This window comes from Copadichromis virginalis, linkage group LG1, assembly GCF_057382275.1.
Source record: "Copadichromis virginalis isolate Kocher_CV1m ecotype Utaka linkage group LG1, C_Virginalis_male_GT1.1, whole genome shotgun sequence".
Taxonomy (NCBI): domain Eukaryota; kingdom Metazoa; phylum Chordata; class Actinopteri; order Cichliformes; family Cichlidae; genus Copadichromis; species Copadichromis virginalis.
This window is the reverse complement of record NC_140618.1, coordinates 30,332,781-30,359,954: the sequence shown is the minus strand read 5'-3', so window position 1 is coordinate 30,359,954 and position 27,174 is coordinate 30,332,781. Positions and strand designations below refer to the sequence as shown.

The 27,174-nt window shown below is 40.3% G+C and overlaps 2 protein-coding genes and 1 long non-coding RNA gene across 8 annotated transcripts; 2 read left to right on the top strand and 1 right to left on the bottom strand.

Moving 5' to 3' along the window:
* The first annotated feature begins 840 nt into the window (after positions 1-840).
* Positions 841-10,209, top strand: LOC146719019 (membrane progestin receptor gamma-B-like). 2 transcript variants are annotated; one of them, XM_085458891.1, is made up of 8 exons: positions 841-1,400; positions 1,643-1,770; positions 4,608-4,813; positions 5,062-5,188; positions 6,286-6,330; positions 7,075-7,171; positions 8,181-8,325; positions 9,135-10,209. In XM_085458891.1, exons 1-8 carry the CDS (start codon positions 1,347-1,349, stop codon positions 9,407-9,409), a joined length of 1,077 nt encoding a protein of 358 aa, XP_085315017.1. In that variant the 5' UTR covers positions 841-1,346; the 3' UTR covers positions 9,410-10,209. The 2 variants fall into 2 exon arrangements, with proteins under 2 accessions (XP_085315017.1, XP_085315026.1); XM_085458900.1 differs by lacking the exon at positions 6,286-6,330 and having other exon boundaries at positions 842-1,400.
* On the bottom strand, positions 8,703-13,675 carry LOC146719018 (uncharacterized). Its single transcript, XR_014920843.1, has 3 exons — positions 13,466-13,675; positions 12,959-13,056; positions 8,703-9,348 (listed from the first exon to the last, which is right to left on the bottom strand). It is a non-coding gene; the product is annotated as an uncharacterized LOC146719018 (long non-coding RNA).
* Positions 13,114-25,307, top strand: LOC146719017 (kinesin-like protein KIF23). Of its 5 annotated transcripts, none has more exons than XM_085458854.1 (23): positions 13,114-13,172; positions 13,733-13,799; positions 14,471-14,599; positions 14,858-14,963; positions 15,106-15,242; positions 15,333-15,445; positions 15,590-15,760; positions 16,497-16,609; positions 18,423-18,544; positions 18,688-18,790; positions 18,948-19,027; positions 19,148-19,267; positions 19,607-19,766; positions 19,915-20,076; positions 20,302-20,468; positions 20,587-20,760; positions 21,097-21,303; positions 21,527-21,835; positions 23,633-23,866; positions 24,073-24,161; positions 24,352-24,412; positions 24,497-24,537; positions 24,636-25,307. In XM_085458854.1, exons 1-23 carry the CDS (start codon positions 13,159-13,161, stop codon positions 24,649-24,651), a joined length of 2,895 nt encoding a protein of 964 aa, XP_085314980.1. In that variant the 5' UTR covers positions 13,114-13,158; the 3' UTR covers positions 24,652-25,307. The 5 variants fall into 5 exon arrangements, with proteins under 5 accessions (XP_085314980.1, XP_085314990.1, XP_085314973.1 ...); XM_085458864.1 differs by having other exon boundaries at positions 19,912-20,076; positions 23,636-23,866; XM_085458847.1 differs by having other exon boundaries at positions 19,912-20,076.
* Positions 25,308-27,174: the final 1,867 nt, after the last annotated feature.

Here is a 27,174-nt window from a genome sequence, read left to right as displayed (position 1 = left end):
TCTGCACTTGACTTTGTTTACACTGTTGGCCCTAAAACTCTTAAATACTTACATATTAACTCACACTTTAACTGTAACTGACCTCGAGCCAAGCCAAACTCCCGGTGAGACGAGCAGCTCCTGTTGGTGGATTTTCAACTCGAGATGTTGCTCTGGCAGCTCTGCTCCTCTGAGGGAATGCGGAATGAAATCCCAAGGTGCTCCATTGCAGTGCACGCGTTAGTTCATGGCACTGAGCTGCAGCTCACAACCCAACACGGAAAAGGTGGATCACTGAGGGTGCAATAGTGATGGTTTGGAGACCAGTACAAGATCGAGTGGTTTAAGGGACTTTGTGTATATTTAAAACAAAACAGGTCCAGAATAGTTTGAAGGAATGTGAAAACAGAAGCTTGATATCAAGGATTAGAGGAATAAAACCAGATGGATGATTAACTTGGTGTCTATTCTTAAGCCAGCATGACATTTTTTATAACAGCTCGTAGTTTTACTCAGATCAAAAACTCTTTCGTGATTTAAAATTATTTCGCCAAATTGAAAATAGAAAAAGAAAAAAGAACCAAATTGATTTTCTCTCTCATGTGCAACACAAAGGATCTAACAAGCCACATAAAAAGGCTTATCCTACTTTCCCCTTCCTAATTCTGCAGGAGCAGTGAGACATGTTTGCTTTCATTGCTTCAGAGTTTGAACAAGATAACAGGCCCGGGGAGGTCCGACTGGGCTCGGCCGTCTCTACCGGGCGTGACGGCTGATGTCGGTTTGGGGGTGGGGAGGTGGAGGGTAGATGGTGACATGTCAGTTTAACAGGGAGGCGAGCAGGAAAGTGCGTGAAAGGAACTCTGTTGACTTTTCTGCCAGGCCGATTTACACCCTACATTCATGATGTCAGCCTTATCTGGCCTGAAACTCTGAACTTCTGTCTAAAAATATTGTCCTCCGTTGCAAAACCTGCCTTACTGGGCAGACTGTCTTTGCCACAGGAGTGTTACGCAATTACAAAATAACAATAGCTTTGTTTCATAACGCTAATGTCGCTGTGACATGAGTAATTTTGGTCCAGTCTTGTCAAACTTTTTTTTTGTGGCCAAGCAGCAGGTGTGTGTATGTGTCTGTTTATGTGAGCATACACCTGTGTGTGCATACCCTCTGCCTCCAGAGAGACAGCAGGAGTAGGAGTGGCACAGGTACACTGGAAATTCTCGTTGGGTTTGAAGAGGGAGGACACGATAGGGGAGGAACCTTGAGAACAGCATGACAACGCAAACCTTATAAAAGACGGAGACACACCCGGCTTATAGCTTCAGTTAAGCTCGCCTCTCAGACAGCAGCACCTTGCCATAGTCATGCTCAGCCTCATCAAATTGCCACGAGTCTTCACCATCAATCAAGTGCCCAAAGTAAGTTTACCTTCACTCAATCTTTACAATTTTTCGCTTTTTATAAGTGCTAGAAATTTGAAAAAAGAAAAAATTTCAAAGACAAATCTCAAACATGCAAAATGTTGAAAAAGAAACAAACCGCTTTTATATTTGAGAAGTCCTAGTCATGCATTCTTTGTTAAACTCTCAGAAGAGGTGAAAACAAAATTGGTCTTCTCACATTTGGGCAGAGCACTAACTGCAAGTGTTTCTTCATTGAGGTTTTCCATGAGGACGGCATTATTACTGGGTACCGGCACCCCCGGAGCTCAGCCACCGACTGCATCCTGAGCCTCTTCCAGATGACCAATGAGACGCTCAATATCTGGACCCATTTTCTGCCCACCTGGTACAGCTGACAATTTTTTTTCTCTTGTTTTTCTTTCACTGCAAAGTTGTTTTCACCCCCCTGCTGTGCGCTTGGAAAGATTGACAACATGCGACACACCTGACAGAATTTAGATTCAGCTGGCAGGTGGCCTGGTTTGTACATGAGGTGACAGCTGAGCGATCAAGTACAGTCTTACATCATAGTTACTGAAGTCTTTCTACTATTTTCTCCGTTTACTAAATAAAAATATTAATACAGAAGCAAAGCTGAGCAGAAAAGCAGCGCTCCCGGCTGTGCTGACCCGGCTGTGAATAAAGGGGCAGCAGAGAAGCAGCTTTTTAAAGCAGAGAAGAGTGTACGTGATTTTACACTCCCTCCTGACCAGCCTGGTCGGATTCATGAAAGAAGGAATCTTGCACATCTTGTAAAGCTCGTAGGACTCTGAGTTTTCTAGAATTTTCTTTGAATATTTGCTTACCTTATACCTTCGTGGCATTTTCTGCAGTCGGACTTAAGTCTTATCACCTCTATCAGTACAGTGCGCTTAGAATTCATGTTATGTGCACGTCTTGATGGAGTTCAACAGATGGCAGAGGATCAGTGGCACGTTACAGTACTAATACTAAAAAAAAAAAGTTTAAAAGTAGCGTGGCCAGTTTTCACAGAATGGAGATCAAAAGGCTCACGGGACCTGCAGCTTCAGCAGCATCTGTTTGCACTGACTTACGTAACACGAGGACTGAATATACACAGATGTTTGTTGTGATTTCAGCAACGATGCGGGTCCCCTATCACCGTGCCTCCCTGTCACTGTCATTTTGCGTATGACGATGCCCAATCTTAATATGAGCCTGTTTGTGTTTACACAATTCATTATGAGCACTGTCCTGTTGACCAAAATTTGTGACTATTTGGGACGAAGGAGGATTACAAAGCTTTCCAGACAACAGACAAAGAAGTTTTCAAATTTGTAAAGTTGATCAGTAACTCATTAAATCTAGTTAGCTCATCATCATTCATCCTGGCATTTACAGAAAACCTTTCATTTTTCTATTTGAGCATAGTTATGATGGAGACTTAATGTCCTTTTTTATACTCAAGACTCAAGTGTAGATGTGGTTTCAGCATGAGCTACACTGATTAGGCAGTGCGTTACGTGAGGGAATTACTAAAATCTGAAAACTGCGATAAGGAATCCAGTCTGACGACTGTGTGCAGTAATTTAAGCCTGTCCAGTTTAAAGCCTGTCAGTTAGCACAACGATAAACCCAAGGTAAGAGTTTGCATGACTAACAAACAGAAGTAAAGGTGGACAAAGAAAAATACCGAGGACTCTTTTCTAAAGTAGTTTTGGCTCCTCGGCCTCCTAAACTTGCGATTCCTCTCTGTCTGTTTGACAAACGTGACTCTGTCCATGACTTGTGGCAGCTCTGTAGCTAACGTCTCGATGCTGTTCTTGTTGTGTAAGGATTTAAAGGTACTTCAGAGGCTTCTTTTCCCAGTAGTCGCTCTGCACTTCCTTCCTTCGATTGCATGGGTGGTTGTGAGTGTCTTTGTGTTCAGATAAGCAAAGGACACATGGGTGTTGGTGTCCAGGGGCTCTATGTAGACCTAGGTAGTAATGAGCAGATCTGTGCTGAAGACTTTTGCATAAACTGCCACAATTAGTTAACTGCTCGGTGATGGGAAAAGCACGAGTAATGTTGATTTGTTAGTGAGGCGCTCTGAGAAGTCGAGGCAGTGACTGCAATACACAAGGCAATACAATATCCTCATGATAGGATAAAAGTGTTTGGAAAGTCAAGTCAGCTGCAGAGGTAACTGCCAAATACATCATTTTCTGAGTAATAAAGTACTATTTTCTACACTGATAGGTGCTACATACAACTTTCTGCTATTATATGTAGGTTTTCTGGCCTCCTTAATGTTGCTGTGTCGCTTCAAAGCACGGAGCCAGCTGGACGTTCCGGCTCCAGTTAATACTTCTGGACACTTAAAAACTTATTAGTTTTCTTGCCTTGAGGAAAAGTTTGACTCTCAGGTCTGTGTATAAAATATGGAGCTAGACAGCATAGCGCAGTGTACAGACTTGAAGGGGAAACAGCTGGGATGTCACCTCGTAGTCCTTGAGACTTTGCTTTGTGGTTCTTTAATCCTTCAGCAAACAGAAATGTGAAAAATGACATTCAGTGGTTGTACAGAAAGCCGTGTGAAACATGGGAGCCAACGTGTGTTTACTGTGCTCACAGCTGACATATAGAGTATATTATTTCATATTTATACGTGACCGCAAATGGTATGACCACAGTGAATTCAGCGCTGAGCAGCTTACTAACAAAACAGAGCAATGATAGAAGTTGGGTTTAGTCATCGATGTGCGTCTTTCAGCTTTGACTGCCAGATTCTTTTTTAACCTTATAATTATCAGTTAGCTACAGTGCTCTTTAGTTAATAATTAACCTTTTCCATGTCTGACGAATGAAAGGAAAACCCCACCTAAAGTGTCACCCTAAACAGACTCAGAGCTCTGTTTGCCACGGCTGGAAAATCTGCCATGTTTGTTCAGCAGCATTGATTTGGTGACTATAAAAGCCATAGCATTCGATTTATATCATACCATCAAACTATTCATTAGACCTTCCCGTATGAAAGCACGTGCATCGTGTTTCTCCGTTTCTTCTTCCTGCAGTCTGTCTGTGCACACAGCCCTTTTTGTTCTGAGTACACCATCAAATAATCACACTCCAAAACTAAACGAATTAAAACTACTAAATACTCCTTATAACTAGACGCATCTGTCATAAGCATGTGTTACATCCATTCTGATTTCTTCAACCCAGTTTTTCTCCCGGCAGGTACTTCCTATGGAAACTAGTAACGGTGGTGCTGATGCAGAAAGCGTGGCAGGACTCCTTCACCTGGCCCATGGTGATCTTCCTGTTCACCTGCTGCATTTATCCACTGGCGTCGAGCTGCGCTCACACCTTCAGCACCATGTCAGTGCGGGCACGCCACATCTGCTTCTTTTTTGACTATGGCTCTATCAGTTTCTACAGCCTGGGTAAGTGAAAAACAAAAGCTGTTCGAGGAAGATACACGATGGGTGAATTTGTACTTCTACTCGAAAGGGGCAGGGACGTCCACTGCACAGTAGTGGGTCCACTACATGTTCAGTGAAACCAATGTGGATTCCCTTTTCTAAAGTTCAGGCGCAGTCTAAACTTATGGTAGTTTTCTAGGTCAGATTTTAATGGAATTATGGAGTGCTGGAAGACTAGATTTTCATGCTTATGGTGTGCTCGGCTGCAGGCTCAGCGATCGTCTATTCAGCTTACATTTTCCCCGACAAGTGGGTGAACAGCTCCTTCCACCAGTCCTACATCACCATCACTGTGTTCAACACCGTCATCTGCACCATCCTAGCATGCTACTCCAGGTAAGCTGAAAAAATGACTTTTACATCCCTACTGCTGATGCTGTTTCTATCCTAGATTTATGCTTTTATTATGCAAGACGAGGTGTCTGTACTATGCAATTTAACATGCGAGCCTTCTTAACAGCAGATGGCTTCACTTTGTGCTTTTAACAAAATTTTCCAACTGAAAAAAACATTACGTCCCCAGCTCAAAATCAATTTTTAACTGATTCAAGCCAATCTAAAATCTAAAAGCTCATCTTATGCAAGATGAATAAAATATAAGTGCCTCACTGTGTATGAAAATGAAGGGGGGAAAAACAGGATAGAACCTCTCCATCGCATAAGAGTGCAGATACAATAAAACTAACAACAGTAAAGCTTTTTTTTGCGGGTGCATGGTGCAGAACTGAGCACAAACATGCTGCAGGTCCTTTTTAGCCTGTGTGACTGTGTGTTTGATCTAAACGTTTTTGCCCATTTAAAGCTCCAGCTGTGGGTGAAACTTTGAAATGGAAAGCTTTAGAGGAGTCCTCTGAGAAATTCAGTTAAGATCTAACATTTGCATCTTCTCATAATAACACACTAAATGCTTTTTCCTTTTCCCATGCTATACGTAACGCTGTATAGGCGAACATGCATGTTATCGTGTCGTCATTAGCACAGTAACACTTTCTAGGAAGCATACAGTTACGCAGTCAGTGTTTCAACTCCAGCTGAACTAATAAGAAGGAAAATATGTTTATAGCAGTTGGGAGAACCTGGTCCAGGACAACATTGTAATGTGACAACTAACAAATATTTGTCGTCTTTGTATCTCGAGGTTGTACTTGAGTACATGAGTCACGTAAATCTTGTCAAACAGCCTGAGCACCGTGTCTGGTAGAGCACAATGGTGGGCGTGGCTTACATCAAAATCTAGATCATTCTCAGCGACTGCAAATCAGAACTCTTGGAAAATGTAAAGCTTGCTTTGATCATAAGAGGCAAAACACAGTATTCACTTTTCCACGTTTTCCATTTACAGCAATAATCATATTTATTACCTTTATGTACTGGAAAATGTTGGCTTGGTCTAGCTAATGATTGTTCTTTCACTTATCTCTCCCACCGCTAAGGCTTGGCTTACCATTTCTACAGTATAATCACGACATCATTAAGAGGTAAACAAAACGTATTTGCTAACAATCTGCTCCTCCGTCTCGTTTATCGTCCTCTGAACTGTATTTTTCATTACATTGTCATTATTTAAATGCAAGGTGCCTACGTAAAACATGCGAGTCATCTATTTAAAGTATTGACAAGTCTTCGGACACACCACAGTAGGTGAATGGAATTTCGAAGGTGCAATTGAGCAACTTGCTTCTTAATACAACTGTTGTTATGTATCTGTAAATGGCGTGGTAAATGGCCTGTATTTGTATAGCGCTTTTCTAGTCCCTAAGGGCCCCAAAGCGCTTTACACAACTATACGGACCAGCCCTGAACGGTGACTGACTCCAAGCACAGTTTCAATTGGAGCAGGTTGGAGGAGCTGACACACAGGGCAGCTAAACGTGTTCTGTAACAGCCTGACTCACTGACTCAAAGTCAATCCTGGCTTCACGCAACAATAGGAAAGGAGCGTGCACTGCAATTTACGAAGCATGGTCCACATGCTTCGTAAATTTAAATATATTTGCGTGTATTTATATTTTGAGTTGTTTAAAGAAAGATTTGTTTTATTATCATTTCTGGCTCATTCAAGCTGTTTTCAGCTGTAATTCCATTTTAATTTATGTTCTGTTTAAAAAATGTAGCAGGTTAATAATCAGTTCTTACATAATGTTTTCATTATCGATGATGATTCTGTTTCTGTAGAGCTTCCTCCACTGAAAATGCCTTTCTTTCTTTTTTTTCCCCTCCAGATTCCCTGAGTACCAGAGTCCAAAGTTTAGCAAATGTCTTAGAGTCGTAGCCTTTGCCTACCCTTACCTGTTTGACAACATTCCTCTGTTCTACCGGGTAAGGCACTTTAAACATCCACTTGCCTCACAAGACACACCTGAAACACTATAAAGCAAAATATGCGGTTAGTTCTAGAGAGGTAACCATACAATAGGTAACAGACTGAAAGCATGTGTATGTTTGTAATTTTCTGTGTGAGTATCATCTTCAAACTTCTTTGCTACACCAAAAAACACAGCATTTTTTAAGGGTTTTTGACCCTGGTGCTCAATGTTCCACTTCCATTTGTATAACTTAGCCATCAACGCTACCTCAGATTTAACTTTAAAGCTGTTGCTGCTTTAAATAAACAAAAATAACAATTATTTCCCTTACACAAGTTATGCAGAAGTTAATTTTATCATCACACTGCCTTTGAAAGTTTAGCCAGCAAACACTGACGCGAAACAACAGAAAAACGTTGGCAAATAGCATCAGTAGATGGCTACACAGAAGCTATATAGTACGGGGCTAATATTCCAATACATATTCAATATATTGCTGCATCCTTGGTATAATAATCTAAAATTATGTATGTTACAGGGTAAAATTCACAGCTACTACAGAAAAGGGCATAATAAACAGATAAAAATCACTAACCCCTGAAGAAAATATTTTATTATATCATAAAACAATAAACTCCTTTTATTGAAGGCGGTAACCTTCTATAAAATGACGTAACCCCTTCAGTGTATATCAAGAGGAGCCGAGTATTTTCTTTGAAAGACTTACAAAGCAGAAGCCAATTGCTCATGTTTGGAACCCACCTGAATACTTTACAACCAATTAGCTCCCTGTTTAGATACATGCGTTTAACATTTATGATGAAAACAATATCATAAATATCATAAATGTGAAAAAATACTCTTGTTTTTTTCTCAATCTGCGTTTATGACATGAAAGCAGCTCCACTGGCAGATGCAGAGAGTTTGACCCTCATTAAGAAATTTTGGGGTGTTAAAGTAAAAAACAGTCATCGGCTATTTAACCATTGAAGTTAAAAGCGATTGTGCTGTCGTGTTCGCAGGTGTTCCTGTGTAAAGGGGAGGGCTGTACAGATAACGCTACCAACATCCTCCACTACTACCACATCACCCTGGCTTTTCTCACTGCTTTTCTGTTTGCCACCCATTTACCCGAGCGCCTGGCACCCGGAAGCTTCGACTTCATAGGTAAACCAGATCTGACGAGCACTCTTTATAATTATTAGCATGTTTAGCTTTTTCGGCCTGTTTACTGATAGAGCGTTATCGCCGGTTCCTCTTAGCTGTACATAGAGTTTCACAAAAACCCCCAAAGTAAACCACTGTACACAACCTGCTCAGCACTGAAAGGAAGACAGACAAAGGAGACATTTACAAGCTACTGAAAGCAGAGATCCATGAAAGAACTTTAACTACTGTCTCTTTGTTGGCAAAGATTACGTTAAAAATGCTCTCTGCATCGCTGTATTGTGCTGCATTTCTTGTCTTTTCCTTCAGCATGAAATTTTTTTTAGCTTTTTTGAATGGTCAATGTACTATTTATTATAAGTCATTTGTTTTGGCTATTTTTTTGCAATAAGTCTGTGATTTTCACGTCTTTATGGTTTTTGTACTTCAAATAAAGTGAATTTTAATGCTAATTTCTGATCCTAAGGTGAGGTTAATAAGCATTCACCAACACTAAGGGGTAATTAATCAGTGACAAAAAGATCATAAAGAGTTCCAACGGAAAAACATCCATCAATTATAAACCAAACCAGCATTGAACAAATGTTTGACTAGTTTGACTTAAATCATTTTCCAGCACTGCACTTTATTAAGTGGATATTAAAAAGTATTCTCTCTGCTGTGCTACAACAATAATGCATAATCACCTCTGTTTTTTCACATATCCTGTGTTAATGTTGTGCTTCCAATGTGAATCATTTGCTCAGTGCTGAACGTTTGCAGTCTACCTCTTTCCTCTAACAAACACATATCAACTGCTCCCTCTGCAGGTCACAGCCATCAGCTTTTCCATGTGTGCGCCATCCTCGGCACCCACTTCCAGATGCAGGCCATGGAGCAGGACATGACGATACGCCGTTCCTGGCTCGTGGAAAACTCAATCCCCATCACATTTGCCAACTCAGTGGGTCCGGCGCTGCTTTGTGTGGTGTTGAATTTGGTTGTCATCTTCCTCTACAGCCTACCTCTCCTCTTGGGCCCAGTCTGCAAAGACAAGAAGTACAGTAGAGGACCAAAGAAAGACAAACTCTGCCCCCACAGCTGAACCTCCAGCTTCATTGGTCATGGTTTAAAGGGCTTTAACTCATCCAAATCATACACTTTATATGGTCCCAAGACTAAAGAAATTGCATTATGGGTAATATAAATGGTATAACATAGTGAAGGGTGCACCAGATGAGGAACTGACATGATGTTTAAATGAATCACGGTTGCATTTGGCCTTTAATTATCAATGAGATGCCTGCTGCTGTGCTGATAGGCTGAAAATATAGGTGCAAGGTACACAAACATAGCATGAAAATTAACGTGTTTGTTAAGTTTCATAATATGTAACGACTTTTAAATGTTTCTGAGGAAACCTGTTTCTACATGAAGCTACAAATGTAGCAGGTTAGCTACATTACGAGGCAGCGCATGTGTGTTTATCTTTTTGCTTCTCCGATTTCCACACTTGTGGTGTATGAAGAGACTGCAGGGAACAAAAACTATGTAAAATACTGTTTTTTCCCTTTCAATTGCAGGTTTTGATGCTGAACTGACAATGTGCCTTTTCATGTTTCTCATGACTGCCGTTAAGTTAAATGTGACATCAGTCAAATAATGCACATCAAACAAATGAAGCAGTTTTGTTCAGGGAGATCAGATGTTGTTGTTTTTTAGTTTAAACTTCAGCTTAATAGACTGACAGTGTGGTCACTGAGCACAGAGCTGATGTCCTCTGAGTCATTTATTTCCCTCAGAATGTCTGATGTTTCTGGTGTTACATTTTCCTGGATTACAAAACAGAGTATTTAAGAACAAAGTTATTTATTATGAGTTTTTCATATAAACTGTAAACTACGATTGTCTGTGTCCCTTTTATTTTAATTAGGAGCATCCTGTTGCATAATGCTGGCACATTAGTGTTTATCCTACAAGTATTTACATCCTATAACAGGGTGACCAGATCCCAATAAACTAAATGTGGGACAAACAGTTTGTTTGTCTGAGAGAAATATATGAGTATGAGTGTGAGACATGTGAGGCCTGGAGTGTCCAACCTAAAAGAATAAACAGATGTAAGCTATGCAGGTCAAATGTGAGGGCCAAATATAGTATTCGAATACATAGTATTCATATGGGCAGAGTCATGTGAGCAAAAGCAGGACAGCAACCTGCTTGCATCTACAAAAAATGGCCTGCTAACACTGATTGCAACTTGTGGTGACTAAATGGTTACCCAGATTGTGGATGTTTTAAAGTCACAACCACTTTTGATCCCAAGGTAATTGCACAGGTCGTCTGATAAGAGGCAACTTTTCTGCAAACACTTGTAGCCTGAGTTGGACTGGCTGGAATCACTCTCAGAGAGATTTTCAAAGGGTTGCCAACCACTGCTGTCTAATTTCGAAATGCAGACATGCCAACATGTCGCCAAGACTGCTGGCAATCATGGAAAATGACTCCCACCTTCTTCATAACACACTGGACAATATGAAGAGCAGTTTCAGCAACAGATTCCTTCAACCTTGCTGTCTGAGGGAACAACGCAGGAGTTTGTTCCTTCCTGCTGCTATCACTCTCTTTAGTTCATCCACTTGGGTCAGACCCACACATACTGAACCAGACTAAACATTGCTCACTGCACTCTGTCACTTTGTACTCCACAATGTATACTTGCACACCTGTACACTAATATCTTTAATATCACAGAAATATTAGTTAATAGTGTCCTTTTATATTCATGTATATAGTTATATTTATATCTCTATAAAGAGAAAATTCATTTTATGTGATTTGTTGTATGCATGCTGCTGTGACAATTCACAGTAGCATTCTTTTCTGGGATTAACAAAGTTTCTCTGATTCTGATCAGTCTGCACAACTCGAGGGGACTCGACTCAACTGCCTGTCAGTTGGTTGTTTTCTGGTTATATACCGACAGAACAGGACTGTTACTGAGCATAACCCATATGGAAAAGAGATATATAAATCTTATAAAGTTTGTATCTGTCTTGTGTGAAACTTGTATGAAAAGCATACGAGAGTGAAAACAGATATAAGATCCCTAGAAAAATTATATAAATGAAACTTGTATGTTTTGGATACTTAGTAAAATAATATATGAAAGTGGCCACTTTCCTGAGTAAATCATATAAGCCTTATATGATTCACTATATGAAGTAGGCCACATCTGATGCAAGTCTTTTATAAGTTTTTTCTATTTCTTTTCCATATGTGAGAGCTAAACGTGGATTTCTGTCTTTGTGCCCAATAACAGATAGGTGATTTCCAAGGACCCATTCAAACAGACTTATAGTAGACTGACTCCCTCTTATGGCAACATTTGGCAGGTTTCAGTGACAAGCTCATTTTATAACTTTATACAATGTAAAAATTATTTATCCATTAACTTTCTTATTGAATAAATGTATACTGCCAATGTTTAACTGGGAATGTTTGCAATAACACTGTGTAAACAACCATGGCAGACCCAGTGGCATTTTAACCATTCTTTATTAATACTGGATGGTTGCTGTTCACAATACACGTAGAGCTGCAGCTCTCCCGCTGCCCGCTCAACACCACCACAACAACAACGCCAACCACAGGACCCAGTACAATGTTTAATTCGGCGGGGCGTAATTGCGGATGCCGTGCAGGTGCGTCCGCCTCCTCTGCACGGCACCAGAGGCCACGCCCCACCACACACTGTATCATGGAGTGTATCGTGGTAATTCCCACCTGTACTATTTGGTCACTCCATATCATGATCCTCTCCTGTGTGAAACTGAAAACAATGATAACTTGGGAAAAGCACTGGAAACTGACTTTCACTGACTTCACACACTTATAAGCACTTTTCCAGTCTTGTTGCATTTCACATGTGGTAACTTCCATGATATTCATATTTATTTTGGTCAGAAAATGACATGTTATCCTGCAAATGACCCATGAAGAAAGCCTTTCTGCTTTCTTCACAGCCGTTAAAGGCCAAATTTTAGAAAAGTGTCTGCCATGTACTGCTAATTTTTGTATACTACAGCCAATCAAAATAAGAGACTTTGACTCAGAGGGTGGTGGAATGAGGGGACCAAAATGCTGTGCTGTCCCACAAAATTGTAACATCTGGTCACCCTTATAATGCCAGTACCCGAAAGGAGTTTGCATCGTGTCAACATTTTTCCATAATAAAGAGACCCAGTGAGGCCTACTACAATATAAATGCAACCTTTATCTACCGTTTGTGTAATTCTTCAACCAAATAAACAGATTGCACTAAAATAGGGGGGCATTGGGTATAAAATGTAACAGAATACAGGAGATCAGGCAGGTGTCTGATGCTTAGACGACTCACTGAAGTGTTGGAAAAAATAAACTGTCGAACTAATTAATTGCAGATTAATTAGAAAAACGAGTTATTTCCCCAAATAGTCACTCTAATATATTGTCACCCAAGTCCCCCTTCTTTAACGTCTCAGGTGTAATTTAATTAAGGTTAATTACTAGTTTCAAAGTTCAGAAATAAAACAGAAGTTAAATGTTACGACATTGCTCTAAAAAATAGGAATGAAGAGGAAAGTCATGCTAAACTTGTGAAAATACAGCTTACCAGATTTTCGGACCTGCCTGTTTGATCCAGAGCTAGTAACGGAGTTAGGAGGGGGAGAGGATGGAGGCGGGACTTCCGCTGCAGAGTATTGAGATTGGCTGGAAGTTCAGATTTTCGGAAGAACGTTTACAAGAGGGAAATTTTCAAATCGAGAAGAGGCGCTCGTGAGAACAGCGGAGAGGGTGTTCACAAAACAAACAATGCAAAGACCGGGGTCAGTATTATCATCGTTTACACGTCTAACAGTGAACAGGTAGCACATTATAAATGAGAGACGTATTAAAAGGACGTTAGTTTACGGTTGTTCTCTGAAAAGGGAGCTTTGAGATTATCGCCGCGTAATTAAAACCGTCTGGTAACTGCTCAACTGGCTTCCAAGCTCAGATTCAACTCCTCGGCTGTTTCTGACAGTGTTTGCTACACTTTTTTTAAACCTAAAGGGTAGCGTGACTTCGGTTTGCTTAACGTTCAAAATATAATATCGAGTAAGAAATAAAATTACGTTACCGTGGTTAGCGAGTTAGAAGCTAACTTGGCTAGCTAGTTAGCGTAATTCATAAGAAGACTCCATTCATCATACACGTCAGACCCTCACTGACAGTTTTTTTTTAACCTTCCGCCTACCTACCCCTGTCTAACTGTGTAGTTTGGCACTTTAAGCACACGTCTGTTTCTACATAATACCGCACAAGACACACACACGTTAAGATAGGTCGGTTATTCCGTAACTAAATAATGTGTTTGGTGTTGATGGTGTTGTACTGACACTTCCAGCAAAGGGAAGACTCCTCGGAGGCCTGGGCCAAAGAAGGCGTCCAACACAGAGAGAGATCCTGTGGGAGTAAGTGAACTTATTTACTCATTATTCATGAAACTAAAGTATAATTAATGGAGAAGCCATTACTGTCAAATCCTCTTTTTTTGTAGTTTAGTGCTTCGTGTAAACACAGACAAGACAAGGTGATCGATGTAGTTCTTTACAGCTGCCAGTGCTTGTGACAGATAATTGCTGTTTTTCAAACAAAAATGAGAAAAAGGTGACTTATTTCAACCTTTTTGAGCCCTTTGTTATGACCATGCCAGTTAACTGTTGAGATTTGTTGTCTTGCTTATCGTATTTGTTAGTAAACTGAATATTTGGATTTGTACTGTTAACTGAGCAAAATGGCAAACTGGATTGTTACTTGGACTTGAGTTAGAAAAGTTTGACACATTTTCCCAGTGTTCTGGGGTTTCAGAAACTAAACAGTTAATCATGTGACTGATTGACTTAAAATCTTCTAGTCTAAAGAATTGTTAGTTACAGTCCTGTTGAATAATTTTGTCCGTTTTAAGCTCACAGACAGACTTCAAATCCATATATGTCCGTGAATTACCCTCCATCATGGTGGAGGGCTTTGTGTGTTCCAGTGATCACAGGGGTTATGTTTTGTTTCTAGTAGGGTCTCCAGACAAATTGGTCATGCGTGGGCGCCAAACAAAGAGCTTTTATAAAAACAACATTTATTGTAGGTGTACTGCCGTATACGGCCCCTTGGATCAGAGGATGAGGAATGCTGTGTTGAGATGATCAGCAGCACCACCATTCAGCTGCATGCTCCTGATGGTCTTAAAGCTAACCGAAATGGGGAATACAAGGAGGTAAGTGTGTTTTATAAAAATGTAAAACAAGCTGGCCACTCATACTTGATTAGTATCCCCCCCCCCCTTTTCATGAGCTCAGTTTATCGCTGTTAAACTGTGCTGAAAATCACAAAACAATACTGAACCCAGCAAATACCTGAAAGCGGCTACCAAAGAATTTTTTCGACAGCGATTTCATAAATTATAGTAACTGCTATTATTGTCTCTATTCTTCTTAATACCATTGATGTATGTTCTTGTTTGTTTACCCTTCAGACACAGTACTCCTTTAAGAAAGTATTCGGTATTAACACCACTCAGTTGGAGTTGTTTGAGGATGTTGCCAAGCCACTGGTAGAGGATCTAATTCACTGTAAAAATGGTAAGTCACTTGACATGTGTAATGTGTACTTTGAAGACTTGCCAAAAGATTACTGCTAGTTTGCCGTGCTGGTTCTCTGTGTGAGTCTCTGTGAGAGTTGCTTTACTGTGATGTTGCAATATCCTACCTACCTTCACCACAGGTCTGTTGTTTACGTATGGTGTTACTGGAAGTGGTAAGACCTTCACTATGACTGGCTCACCTGGAGAAGGTGGTCTTCTCCCCCGTTCTCTAGACATGATCTTCAACAGCATTGGACCCTTTCAGGCTAAAAGATTTGTAAGACTGAACAGTTTTGTTTTTGTTTTGTTTTTTTGCAGAGTGAGGCATTTACTGAAATTACCGAATATTTGTTTTAAACCTCTTCAGGTGTTCAAACCAGATGATAAAAATGGCATGGAGATCCAGAGTCAAGTTGATGCTCTCCTCGAGAGGCAGAAGCGAGACAGTCAGCAGGCAGTGCCCAAAACGCCATCTTCTAGGTAGCTAAGGAGTCATTTTAGTCCACTCTTCACTTTATACTTTCATGGTGGTCACGAGCACTGTTGACATTTGAGTTTAAAGTTTGCATTTCATTGTTAGGTTACATTTTACTTTCTCTTCTTTCTTTTTTTTTTTTTTTTTAGGCAGAAGCCTGACCCTGAATTTGCAGATATGATCAGCCCAGATGAGGCCTGTAAATCGGAGAATGTGGATGAAGATGGTTGTTACGGTGTGTTTGTTTCCTACATTGAGATCTACAACAACTACATCTACGATCTCCTTGAAGATGCTCCGTATGACCCGATCAGACCAAAGTAAGAGATTAGAAATCAACATATGCTTTTGAAACATAACGTCTTGTTAAAAAGCTCTGTGTACAAAGCTACCCGACAGCACCCATACTTGTGGTGCACATGAAGATAGCAGTGTTGAAACTGAGAAAGTATAAAATGATACCATGTTTTTTTTATTTTTTTTATTTTTATTTTTTTGTGCTTCGTAGGTCTTTACTGACAAATTGTACTTGTAAAAACCCTGTTTTTTGTTAGGTGGCTCGGTGGAAGCACGCCTGTGCGGAGCAATGAGTATGTGTATGTGGCCAGTAAAATTGCATTACACAGTACTGTTTTTCATAGGCATAACTTGGCTGTAGCTGATAAGTTGTTTAAGTAATCAGTGCATTCCCTTCCCATTAATCCAGTCGTCTGTTTGTAGCATAGGTGTAGCTTACTGTTTTGTTTTTTTGTTTGTCTTTGTTTTTTTTCTCCCGCCGTTGTAGTTAATTGGCTCTCTGTCAACGTAGAGGAAACAGTGTCTTTAAACATTTCAAGCTGCTTTTGTGCAAATGCTGTGTGCATGTGTCTGTACCCCTAAATGAATGTGTATGTCTTCCTAGATTGCTTTTTTTTTTTTTTTTTTTTTAAATTTAAATTTAAATAATGGCGCTAACAATTATTTGGCATCTGGCTTTTGCTGCTTTGCTTACTATACCAACATGTAATTGCGTTACCTCACTGGTGTTTGCTTAGAAATATTTTGAATTTGTTGTAGACCACCTCAATCTAAGATTCTACGAGAAGATCAGAATCATAACATGTATGTGGCTGGCTGCACAGAGGTGGAGGTAAAATCAACAGAGGAAGCTTTTGAAGTCTTCTGGAAGGGTGAGTAGAAGTCAGAACTTGAATGTGTTGAAACATTTTAAACGGTATTGTGTCTGTTTGTTTTTTCTTATGATGGAAATCAGTAAAATATTTAAATCAAACAGTTCTTATGAGTTTGAAAAGAGTACAGATGCTGAGTAAAATGTAAAAAACAATAAAGTAAGTGGTACTAGAAACAACCAGCTGGAGGAAGACTTTGCAACTAATTATGATATTTGGCTGCAAAAGTAAAGATGGGCTGAATATCATTATCATCAGTACCTGATATCATCAAAAGATTCAGAATCTCTGTGCGCAGGGTATAGGGCCGAAAATCAGTATTGGATGACCATGACTTCTGGGCCGCTACAAGGCACTGGATTTAAAATGGGCATTATTATGTGGTTAAAATCCCTGCAGAGGCTCAGAACAACTTTTCACTGCCATCTACAGATCCAGTTTAAAGCCCTATCATGCAAAGAAGCAGCCATATTTGAACATAATCCAGAAATGCTGTCATCTTTTTTTGGGCGGGCCAAAGCTAATTAAAAGAATGGAATGAGGCAAAGTGGAAAACTCATCAGATAAATTGAAATCTGAATTATTTTTTTTTTGTAAAATATAAGCTTTAAAAGAGTTTCTATATTGCATGTAAATGGAGAGCAGTGACTTAGATTTTACAATGTTTGTGCCATGCTGGGATTGCTGATGTACAGCAGAACAATTTTGAGCTTCCTGCAGACATCCTCCTGACTACCAGCAATGCAAATTTGTCCTCTGTAGAGGACCTTTCTAAACCTGAATATCTCCCATCCACTGCATACTACAGAATTACCTCCTTTTGGAATCTACAGAGGGCATTTAGGGTTTTCCAATGATACCAAATGTAAAGGGGTGGACCTTTGGGAACTTTAGTTTTTTAATCAAGGAACATGGCGGCCATCGCTGCAAGCACATTTTATGGGGAGAACAAAAGTAAGTGCATAAAACTTTTCATTGAGCAATTTTTGGCTATAAATGTTAGCATATTTTAGATGAGGCTCTTAATAACACATTAAAACATAGTATGCTTAATTCTAACCTTTTTAGTATAGTATTGAAGTGTTTAAAAAATGTCCTCCGTAGTGGACATTTGTAGTCATTTCTTCCATTTTGTTCTGTTTTTTTTTTTTTTTTTTTTTTTTTTTTTTTTTTTTTTAAATGACCAGAAAATGAGTCCTTTTTAGAAGCAGAAATAAATTTATTGCAGTTTGTTGAGGGAAACTCAGATCTTGAGTTGTCTGACGAAGAAGATCATAGGGAATAAGCCCTTCAAGCAGAAAGAAAGGGGAGCATCAGAGACGGTACTCAGACGAAGTCCTCCTGAACTTGCAGTTCTGTACTTTCTTGATCTGGCAATCACCAACTCATGGCTTCAGTATAGCAGTGACTTGCAGGTTTGGGTGAAGAAACCACTAAAATTCCCTGACTTCAAACTGCTCCTTGGTGAAGAGTTGAAGCAAATGTTTGCCATAAAAGTTCAGTTTTACATGCTTGGCCTTCCTATGTCCTCTGCAGTGGACATGTGATATCTAAAAAAGAAAAACCTTTTTTTCCCCAAAAAAATTATTTCTGTCTTTCTGATTACCTTACAAACATTGGGGGATTTAAAAAAAAAAAAAAAAAATTTGATTGGACAACTTTTTTTTTCCCCTGGTAGTCAGGAGGATATGGCAGCATTTATAATAAGTGATAAATCAAATTAACGCAAATAAATGGAAATTGTAGTAAATTAAAGTTGTTACTGCTGGTTTTTGAGCTCACAGATTGTGTTAATGATCTCCTCTCTGTCCAGGTCAAAAGAAAAGGAGGATAGCCAACACTCAGCTCAACCGTGAATCCAGCCGCTCCCACAGTGTCTTCACAATAAAACTGGCCCAGGCACCGCTAGATGCTGATGGGGACCACATACTACAGGTGACGCGCAGCCCTTATTTAAACATGTTTACATATGTCAGTGATATCGGTATCTTCAATTATACCTTTTTATTCAAAGAAAGACCGATGTTTTTGTTTTTTATAATGCTTGGTGATGCTGACACAATGTCACTGAACAACAGGACAAAAACCAGGTGAATGTGAGCCAGCTGTGTCTGGTTGACCTGGCCGGCAGTGAGCGCACTAACAGGACCAGAGCAGAGGGAAGCCGTCTCCGTGAAGCGGGTTTGTCTGTTGTTTGTGTTTTTGTTTTTTTTTTTGTTGTTGTTGTTGTTGTTGTTGTTTTCAGCTTTTCTAATGTTAACCACATTCTGAAAGTTTCTTTATGTAGAAATCACTTTTCTTAGGAGACCAAGCATTTTTAGTGATGTCTCATTTGCAGGAAATATTAACCAGTCCCTGATGACGCTGCGCACATGTATTGAAGTCCTGCGTGAAAATCAGATGTGTGGAACTAATAAGGTTCGTGTTTTATCATTTTCCCACCTCCTTGATCTCTGTTTTTAACATTTGTTGTTGTTTGTTTTTTTTTGTTTTTTGTTTTTCATTCATTGCAGTTTCAGAGCTGTTGTTTTCTTTCAGATGGTGCCATACAGAGACTCCAAAGTTACCCATCTATTTAAAAACTACTTTGATGGGGAGGGAAAAGTCAGGATGATTGTTTGTGTCAACCCAAATGCTGATGACTATGAAGAAACTGTGGTAAGACATTTTCTTTTCGTGTGGTAGAATGGCCTGCATGAGCAAACTTTTCTTTTGCAGCCTTGCTGGATGCTTTATGAAATAATGTGTGTACTTTATTGATCCCCGTGGGGAAATTCCTCTCTGCATTTAAACCATTCACTCAGTAAAGCAGTGGGCAGCCATTGGGCACCCGGGGAGCAGTGTGTAGGGACGGTACCTTGCTCAGGGGTACCTCAGGGTAGCCGTTCAGTGGATTCGAACCCCCGACCTTCCGATCATGGGGCCACCACTCCACCTACTGAGCTGTCCCTGCCAAGTAGACTATTTCTAAAGAGTCCTCCATATTGTGTGTTGCAGTTGGTGATGCGCTTTGCAGAAATGACCCAAGAGGTAGAAGTGGCACGGCCGGTTGACCGTCCAATATGTGGCCTTGCTCCTGGACGCAGGCACAGAAACCAGGCTTTCAGAGACGAGCTCTCACGTCGTCTGGAAGAACGAGGAGGGCCCAGCAATGCTGGTAGATCACCTTCAAGTCTCTGCTGCTTGCTCATTGTGCTGTTATTATGCTGCATTCATACATTTAAACTTAAAGCAATCGGAGATGTTTTATTTTTTGTATGTTACTCAGTTTAAACAATCTTTACCATATCTGATTCTCATAGTAGATGACAGAGTTCTGATGACTCAGCTTATAGAAAGCCTTCCAGATTTACCTACTTGCGAGCTGGTCGACCCAGCTGATGACCAGACGCTGCCCCGCATGATTGAGGTCCTGGAAAGGAGGCATCAAATCCGACAGATGATGACAGAACAATTCAATAAAACTGGTACAGGCCATTTGTCTCCATCACGCAAAGTTTGGAATTCCAGGATTAGGCTGTTAGAGCAGATTTATTCGGTACAGCAGTGATGCATCAGTCTGAGTGTTTTCAGTATCTAAATCTTTTTTCTGTAATATGGATTGTGTTTTTGTTTTCACAAACAAGTAACATTTCTATTTAAAAATAAATATAAATCTACATCTGTTAATATCCGTGTGCTTCTTCCTACAGCTAATACAGTGAAATCCATGCTGCAGCAGTTTGACAGCCAGCTCAGTGCAAAGGATTACTTCCTTCACGATCAACAGAGCAAACTGAATGAAAAAGACAAAGTCATTCTCAGTCAGAAGACGGAGATAGAACGACTGGAGAAAAAGTCCAAAACGTTGGAGTATAAGGTGCTGTCTTCTTTCTACAACTGACACAAAACACATGTTCTTGGAAATGTGCATTCAGTTAATTTTCTTTTAAATAATGGCCTGCATTTAACTGTTTGTGTACGCTGCTCGTCTTCAGATCGATATCCTGCAGAAGACGACGGACATGTACGAGCAGGACAAACGTGCACTTCAGCAGGAGCTGGAGACCCGGGAGCACAGACTACAGAGCGAGCTGTCAGAGAGGAAGCGCATGGAGCAGCGCATGCAGGGCGCGGTGACGGACACCAGACTCAAGTGGGAGAAGGAGTGTGTAAGTGGAGTTGTTCACTGTTTTGAGCCATTAGGATATCAGGTATTGTAAATTATTTTTCTGCAATCAAACGTTAATTTGCACAATTATAAGTTATATTTTACAATTGCATTTCAAATATGCATTGAGAGCCCTACTGTTTGGAAACATTTGTATGGGTACACACGGAGATTAACCCACATAATCTACCAAAACATGAACAGTGCAATGTAATTATACTAAACTCCACTTTGTAATGTCCCTCAGATCGTTCATGTAAGTTTGTAATTCCAATTGTTAGATATGACACGATCAAATAAGACTTTAAATATTTTCTTGTCCATGGTTTCTGATTAGGAGAGACGGGTGAACGCAAAGCAGCTGGAGATGCAGAACAAGCTGTGGGTAAAGGATGAGAAGCTGAAGCAGCTGAAGGCCATAGTGACGGAGAGCAGCAGCGGTGGCAGCGCTCCCACTGAGCGTCCAGAGAAGCCCGAGAGGCCCTCAAGGGAGAGAGATCGAAACATCCAACAGAAGAGGTCTCCCTCTCCATCACCACTTCCTGTGAGTTATTTGCTGATGCTGCATGTTTCGCCAATGTGCACCTAATCATTCTGTCAACCCGATTGAATCAGCATGTTTCTAATCATTGTGAAAATCATGAGCAGGAATCCTGACATGTATACGCTTACTAGTTACATCACTTTGTTTTCTACTTTCTGTTGCTCTGTTGTGAATTTGTGTTAATCTGGAGCACCTAACATCCACAATACCTCATCCCTTTCAGGATTTCAGCCAAACTCCTTCCCACCAAAATAAAGCCAGAGTTAGGGTGTTTCAGGACCCCACCTCCACACCATCCTCCTCTGACTATTCTTCAGTAGCCTCCAGCATCTCTAGGTGGGAGCAGAGGTTCCCTGTAGATTCAGGCAGCCAGAATAGGTTCACCGGGACTCCCCAATGCAGGAGCCGGACTCCGGCCACATGCCACAGCACCAGCAGTGTTGGTCACAGGAGAGGCCAGCGCAGGGCCCCAGGCACTGAGGTCCCTGCCACCACTCTTGTCTATGGACTAGACCTAGAGGCAGGCACAAGGGTCAGTGTGTGCTAGAACCTAGATGTTCATCTCTGTGAGCCTGTAGTTTAAGCTTCGCCTTGGTGTAGAACTGCATCTGTGATTCCAACAGCTGTCGCCTTGTTTAGAAATACATTGAGTAGCAGCATCAGTGTAGACTGGTGTGTCTCCTGTCCTCGCTCTTAGGCAGACTGATCTGTCATGCTTGGAAATCTTCTTGGCTTGCATCTTAAGGCTCATGAGTATTTACATCATGTTTGTAGATCTTTCTTTTTCTGGATGCAAACTGCTCTCTAGAAATGCTTTTTTTTTTTTTTTTTTTTTCTTGTACTCCAGTAGCAAAATGGCATAAACATGGTATTGAAATGAACAGAAACATCTTTGTTCAAAAAACCCCCCAAAAAACACTGAGTATTAATAGTCTAGGGTCTAGGCCGTTGACAACGGTCCTCCGGAGTTCTCGGTCCTGAGCCTTATAGCAGCACCAGTGTTGCTAATTTTCAAATTAATGCTGAAATTTGCTCAATAAAACTGGATGATAATAAGTCGGCCAACGTGGGTGGGGGAAAAGATTGGCTTTTGTAATGGGTGTCTGCATTACAAGATATGCTACCTTTGTGCTTCTTTGCATGCATTGTCATTAATTTCTTAATTCTTTAGAGTGCTATCACTTAATCGAAGGGAATTTTCACACCTATAGTTTGTTTACTCTGGTCTGAATCAGTTAATGACTTTGTAACTTTAAGCTTTCCCCTTTTGATTTGGTTCACAAGTGGACTTCAAGCAAACCAAAATGCATCACTACAGACCACGCGAGAACGTTCAGTCTGCTAATTGGCCAGATGTGTCTGGGGCGGGAGCAACAAAAGTAGATGCAGGAAGTTGCTGGGTTTTGAACTCTTGGAGAACACAGAATTTGCATTCATTTCACAGCTAGTTGCTGACCCGTACAGATCTTTACACATCTCTATGGGCGATCGTGGCTCAAGAGTTGGGAGTTCGCCTTGTAATCGGAAGGTTGCCAGTTCGAGCCCCAGCTTGGACAGTCTCGGTCGTTGTGTCCTTGGGCAAGACACTTCACCTGTTACCTACTGGTGGTGGTCAGAGGGCCCGGTGGCGCCAGTGTCCGGCAGCCTCGCCTCTGTCAGTGCGCCCCAGGGTGGCTGTGGCTACAATGTAGCTTGCCATCACCAGTGTGTGAATGGGTGGATGACTGGATATGTAAAGCGCTTTGGGGTCCTTAGGGACTAGTAAAGCGCTATATAAATACAGGCCATTTACCAGGCCATTTAGTACCCTGCCACATTCCAGAATACAAAACACACATGGCTTTTTTTTCCTTGTAAGTAGCTCAAACATGTAAGATGCACCTGCTAGTTTGTTTGGATTGAGGTCGGGTCACATTCAAACCATGAAGAAACCCCTTAGTTCATCTGCATTGGTCTGCACCTGAGTGTGATTACTGTGTTCACACCTGCACAAGTGAACCACACCTGCACAAGTGAACCGCACCAAGGGGGAAACGAACCAGAGTTCAATATAAACTGACAAAACACTGCAGGTGTGAAAACACCCTTTGACAATGTGTATTGCTGGAAGACAGTTAAACTTTTAAATAAACTATTAAACTTTGATTAGAAATTTCCAGAAATAAAGTCTATAATGCATCAACTTCCTGTGACTTCCAGTAATACATTTATTTTCCTAACAAGCTAACACCTTCTAGCGTTTCACCTTCCCTACTAACCTCGACATAGTTTGATTGGAGTCACATGTGAATAACTTCCTGGTTTGTCTTTCTCACATTGGGATCACCAGAAGGCTCTTCCAGTTCATCCAAAACACAGGCGTTCACACTCTGCCGGTGGGGAGAAATGGGTAGACCACAAACCACCTTCTAATTTGGAGTTAGACACTGTCATGCAGCCAATCATACCCAATGCAATCAAGGTGTCCACCCCAAGTGAGAAGGCTCTGTCTAAATGCCACAAGTATGTGCTTAGACATCAAGAGCTTGCCTCTGACGGGGAGATCGAAACCAAACTGATTAAGGTAAAATCAAAAAATGTGACTAATTTTTGGTGTTTGATTTTGATCATTTTAGATGTTGCATGAATTTCACTTGATTACAGTGTTTTAGTGGGACGCTCCTTCCTATTTACTTACAGATTTAATTCTGATAACACTTTCTTCCTCCTCTTTCCTTTTTTTTTTCTTCTTTTTTTTTTTTTTTGTTCTTGTTGCTTAAACCTCACCAGGGTGATGTGTTTAAGACCAGAAGTGGCGGACAAGCTGTGCAATTTACAGACATTGAGACGCTCAAACAAGTGTGCCCGTTAGCACCAAGGTACAGTATTATGTACAGAAATGTGATACATTTCTGTGTGCACAGAGAAATATGACTATAATACCAAAACATAGCACTTATTAATGCTAATCAAATACAAGTTATTAAATGTTCCCAAATAGAGACTGGGAAAGGTTTGAATCCTTACTTTATAAGAGAACTGACTTAAAAACAACGCTCTTTGTTTCAGTCGCAAAAGGCGATCAGGATCTGCAGAAGGACCAGCTGAAGGGGAGGACATAGAAAACAGGGTAAGCTCTTAAAAAGCGTAAATACAACCACGAGCAAAACTTTACCTATGCTTTCTAATCCCTGTTCAAACTTTCCCTCCCTAGGCTCCAGCGGCTAGCACAAATTCATCCCATGGGTATCAAAAGTAAGCACAAAGCATGTGTTTGTTTTATGTACTTTAGATTTTGGTTTTCAGTTCAAACTAAACTCTGTTCTTGGTTGTCTTTGTTTTCTTTCTTCCAGACGCAGAAAGCCTTAAATTGCCCTCAAAATTTTCATCTTGCTTTTAACATACAAGAATGGGTAATTGTGAGGAAATTGAAGGGAAACTATGCATCTTTTGGATACCAAGTTGGGTCTTTTGTTTGTTTTGTTTTTTTTGTTTTTTAATTCTATCAAATCATATTAGGAATTATTCTGGTGGAATTATCATTTTTTCAGAACAAGAGCAATATTTAAGTTGTAATTGCTGTATTTGTGTTACTTTTTGAATTCTGGAAATATTTCTCCTTAAAAACATGAACAAACTTATAAACACTCTATAAATGGAACTTTTTATGCTTTTGAATGCTTTGTACTATCCAAAGACGACCACATGCCTCTATAGACCGTTGTGCTTCTTTTTTTTTTTTTTTTTTTTTTTTTTCTCCTATGTCATTGTTTTTCTTTTCAAAGGTCATTGATTGATCGAATGCCAGACTAAGCATAATGCTGATTATTAAAAAAACAAATTTTAGAATATACTGTGTAGAATTGAAACTGTAAATATTACACTATTATGTAGGTTTTGAACTCTATCCCTGGCCTCCATGTAAATAGGTGTCATGCAACTTTTTACTTTGGCTTATTGAAACATCTCCTAAGACATGTAGCACACTGCTCTTTCTGGTGGCATTAAATTTATTCAAACACCAACATCAAGCCTCATTATGATTTTTTATTTATTTATTTATTTATTTATTTTTTGGTCCTCAATCACCAAAGAGCGAATGGATTAAACTGACTTTGGTCTTAACCTTTCTAGTCCTGGGATTGACTTCACTTGCCTCCCAAACTCTCTTAGTTCATCATGGCAAAGATAAAACAAGGTGCTGGAAACATTCCTCAGAGGTTTTGGTCCATCTTGACATGACATCATCGCACAGTTGTTGCAGATTTGTCAGTTGATGTGAATGTGGGTACACTGTGGTCATACTGATGGACACGGTCAACAACAATACTCATGTTACTCAGGCTGTGGTGTTTAAAAGCCTGTGCACGTTGTTGCCTCGGTTTCCTTTTCTTGGGGTTAGTCTTCTGGTAGCCCATCTGCTAAAGTTTGATGTGTTATCCATCCAGAGATGCTCCTCTGCATGACTTGCTTGTAACGAATGCTTGAGTATTTGCCTTCTAATCAGCTTGAAGCAGTCTGCCCATTCTCTGTAAAGCCTAGAGAGGATTGTCAACAGCTTTTGAAAAACACAGACAAGCCCATCTGGCACCAACAATCATGTCAAAGTCACTTAAATCCCCTTTATTCCCCCGTACAGTGCTCCGTTTAAACTTGAGTTAGCCTGTGTGTTTAAATGCTTTGAGTTACTGCCATTGGCTGATTGCATTAATGAGCAGCTAAACCTAATGAAGTGGCCAGTGAGCATAGTTCATTGTTGTATTTAGTATTTTTGTTTAATGTGATTAAATTAACAAGAAAAATAATAGTAATGGCTACAGGTTAGTGTGAATGAAGAAGTTACTGAGAATGATCCTTTTGATTATTCTTAAAGGTGGGGGACTAACTGTTAACTTGTGTAAAGAGAGATTGCATAAGCTAAAACTCAAACATATATTTCCCTGACAGCTTCTCAGCTTGAGTTCAAGACTTCCTTTTAGACTCGGCACACAGATTGCCTTGCTGACAAGTAGACACTTTATGCTTGTTTGTGCAACATTTTTGGCCTGTCAGCAGGTGAAAAATGTCAAACCAAACTACCAGCTAGACGTACACACTAGCAGCCCTGTCCTCACCTCTGAGAGGAAAAAATCCCGTGGACTGAGGCTCTGCTTGCATTTTGGGATGTATAAAATTCCATCAATATTTATTAACTGCGTTGGCAAAGTCGGTGCGACCGGAGTATAACTGAATTTTCAGATGACAGATTAGGTTATGAGAGCAGCATGTCATTGATTGCAAAATGTTAAAGCTTGGCATCTTTATGGAGCACAGTTGATTCTTTTCCTCCTTATTAATCATTTTATTTTCTTATACTGCTGTTTAAAAGGCTTCTTTCATTTCACTGCACTGAATGCTTACTTAACTGTAGTTTACAGTCTGAACAGCAGATGGAACTAAACCGCTTTAGAAGGCACAGCCAGTATTTCTAATTGCAGATCAGTGAGGAGTGTGTGCTTCTGATATGCTTGAGTTGTGGGTTTCATTCTCCTTTAGGCTAAATCTGATCTGCTATTATTACCTTAAAATGTTCATCTGGCCTTTATGATCCATTTTCCTTTCTGCACGTTACTCGCTTGACCTGAAATGACCCGGGAGTGAAACGAGTGTGACAGTCATCCATTTATGGAGGTTTAATGCTGCCTGCTCGTTCACCGCCGCTGACATTAGACAGCTTGTGCCTCCCATGATGCCCTGCTGCCTCAGCGGTATCATTTCACAGTGAATGCCTGGACAACCAGGATGATGAGGTCACTGATTTGATGAACTACTTTTCTGCCTGGATGATGAGCTGTCATTAGATTGAAATTGCCTTATTTTCACTTCACAGGAAATGAAGCTGAAAAGTATGTG

Bases quoted from the DNA above. Each gene is read 5' to 3' on its own strand.
- LOC146719019 (XM_085458891.1), top strand. From the start codon at position 1,347: ATGCTCAGCCTCATCAAATTGCCACGAGTCTTCACCATCAATCAAGTG. The intron at 1,771-4,607 runs GTACAGCTGACA...TTCTCCCGGCAG, and splicing joins ACCCATTTTCTGCCCACCTG to GTACTTCCTATGGAAACTAG. The intron at 4,814-5,061 runs GTAAGTGAAAAA...GCTCGGCTGCAG, and splicing joins TATCAGTTTCTACAGCCTGG to GCTCAGCGATCGTCTATTCA.
- LOC146719017 (XM_085458847.1), top strand. The intron at 15,761-16,496 runs GTAAGAGATTAG...AATTTGTTGTAG, and splicing joins TATGACCCGATCAGACCAAA to ACCACCTCAATCTAAGATTC. The intron at 19,268-19,606 runs GTAAGACATTTT...TGTGTGTTGCAG, and splicing joins ATGACTATGAAGAAACTGTG to TTGGTGATGCGCTTTGCAGA.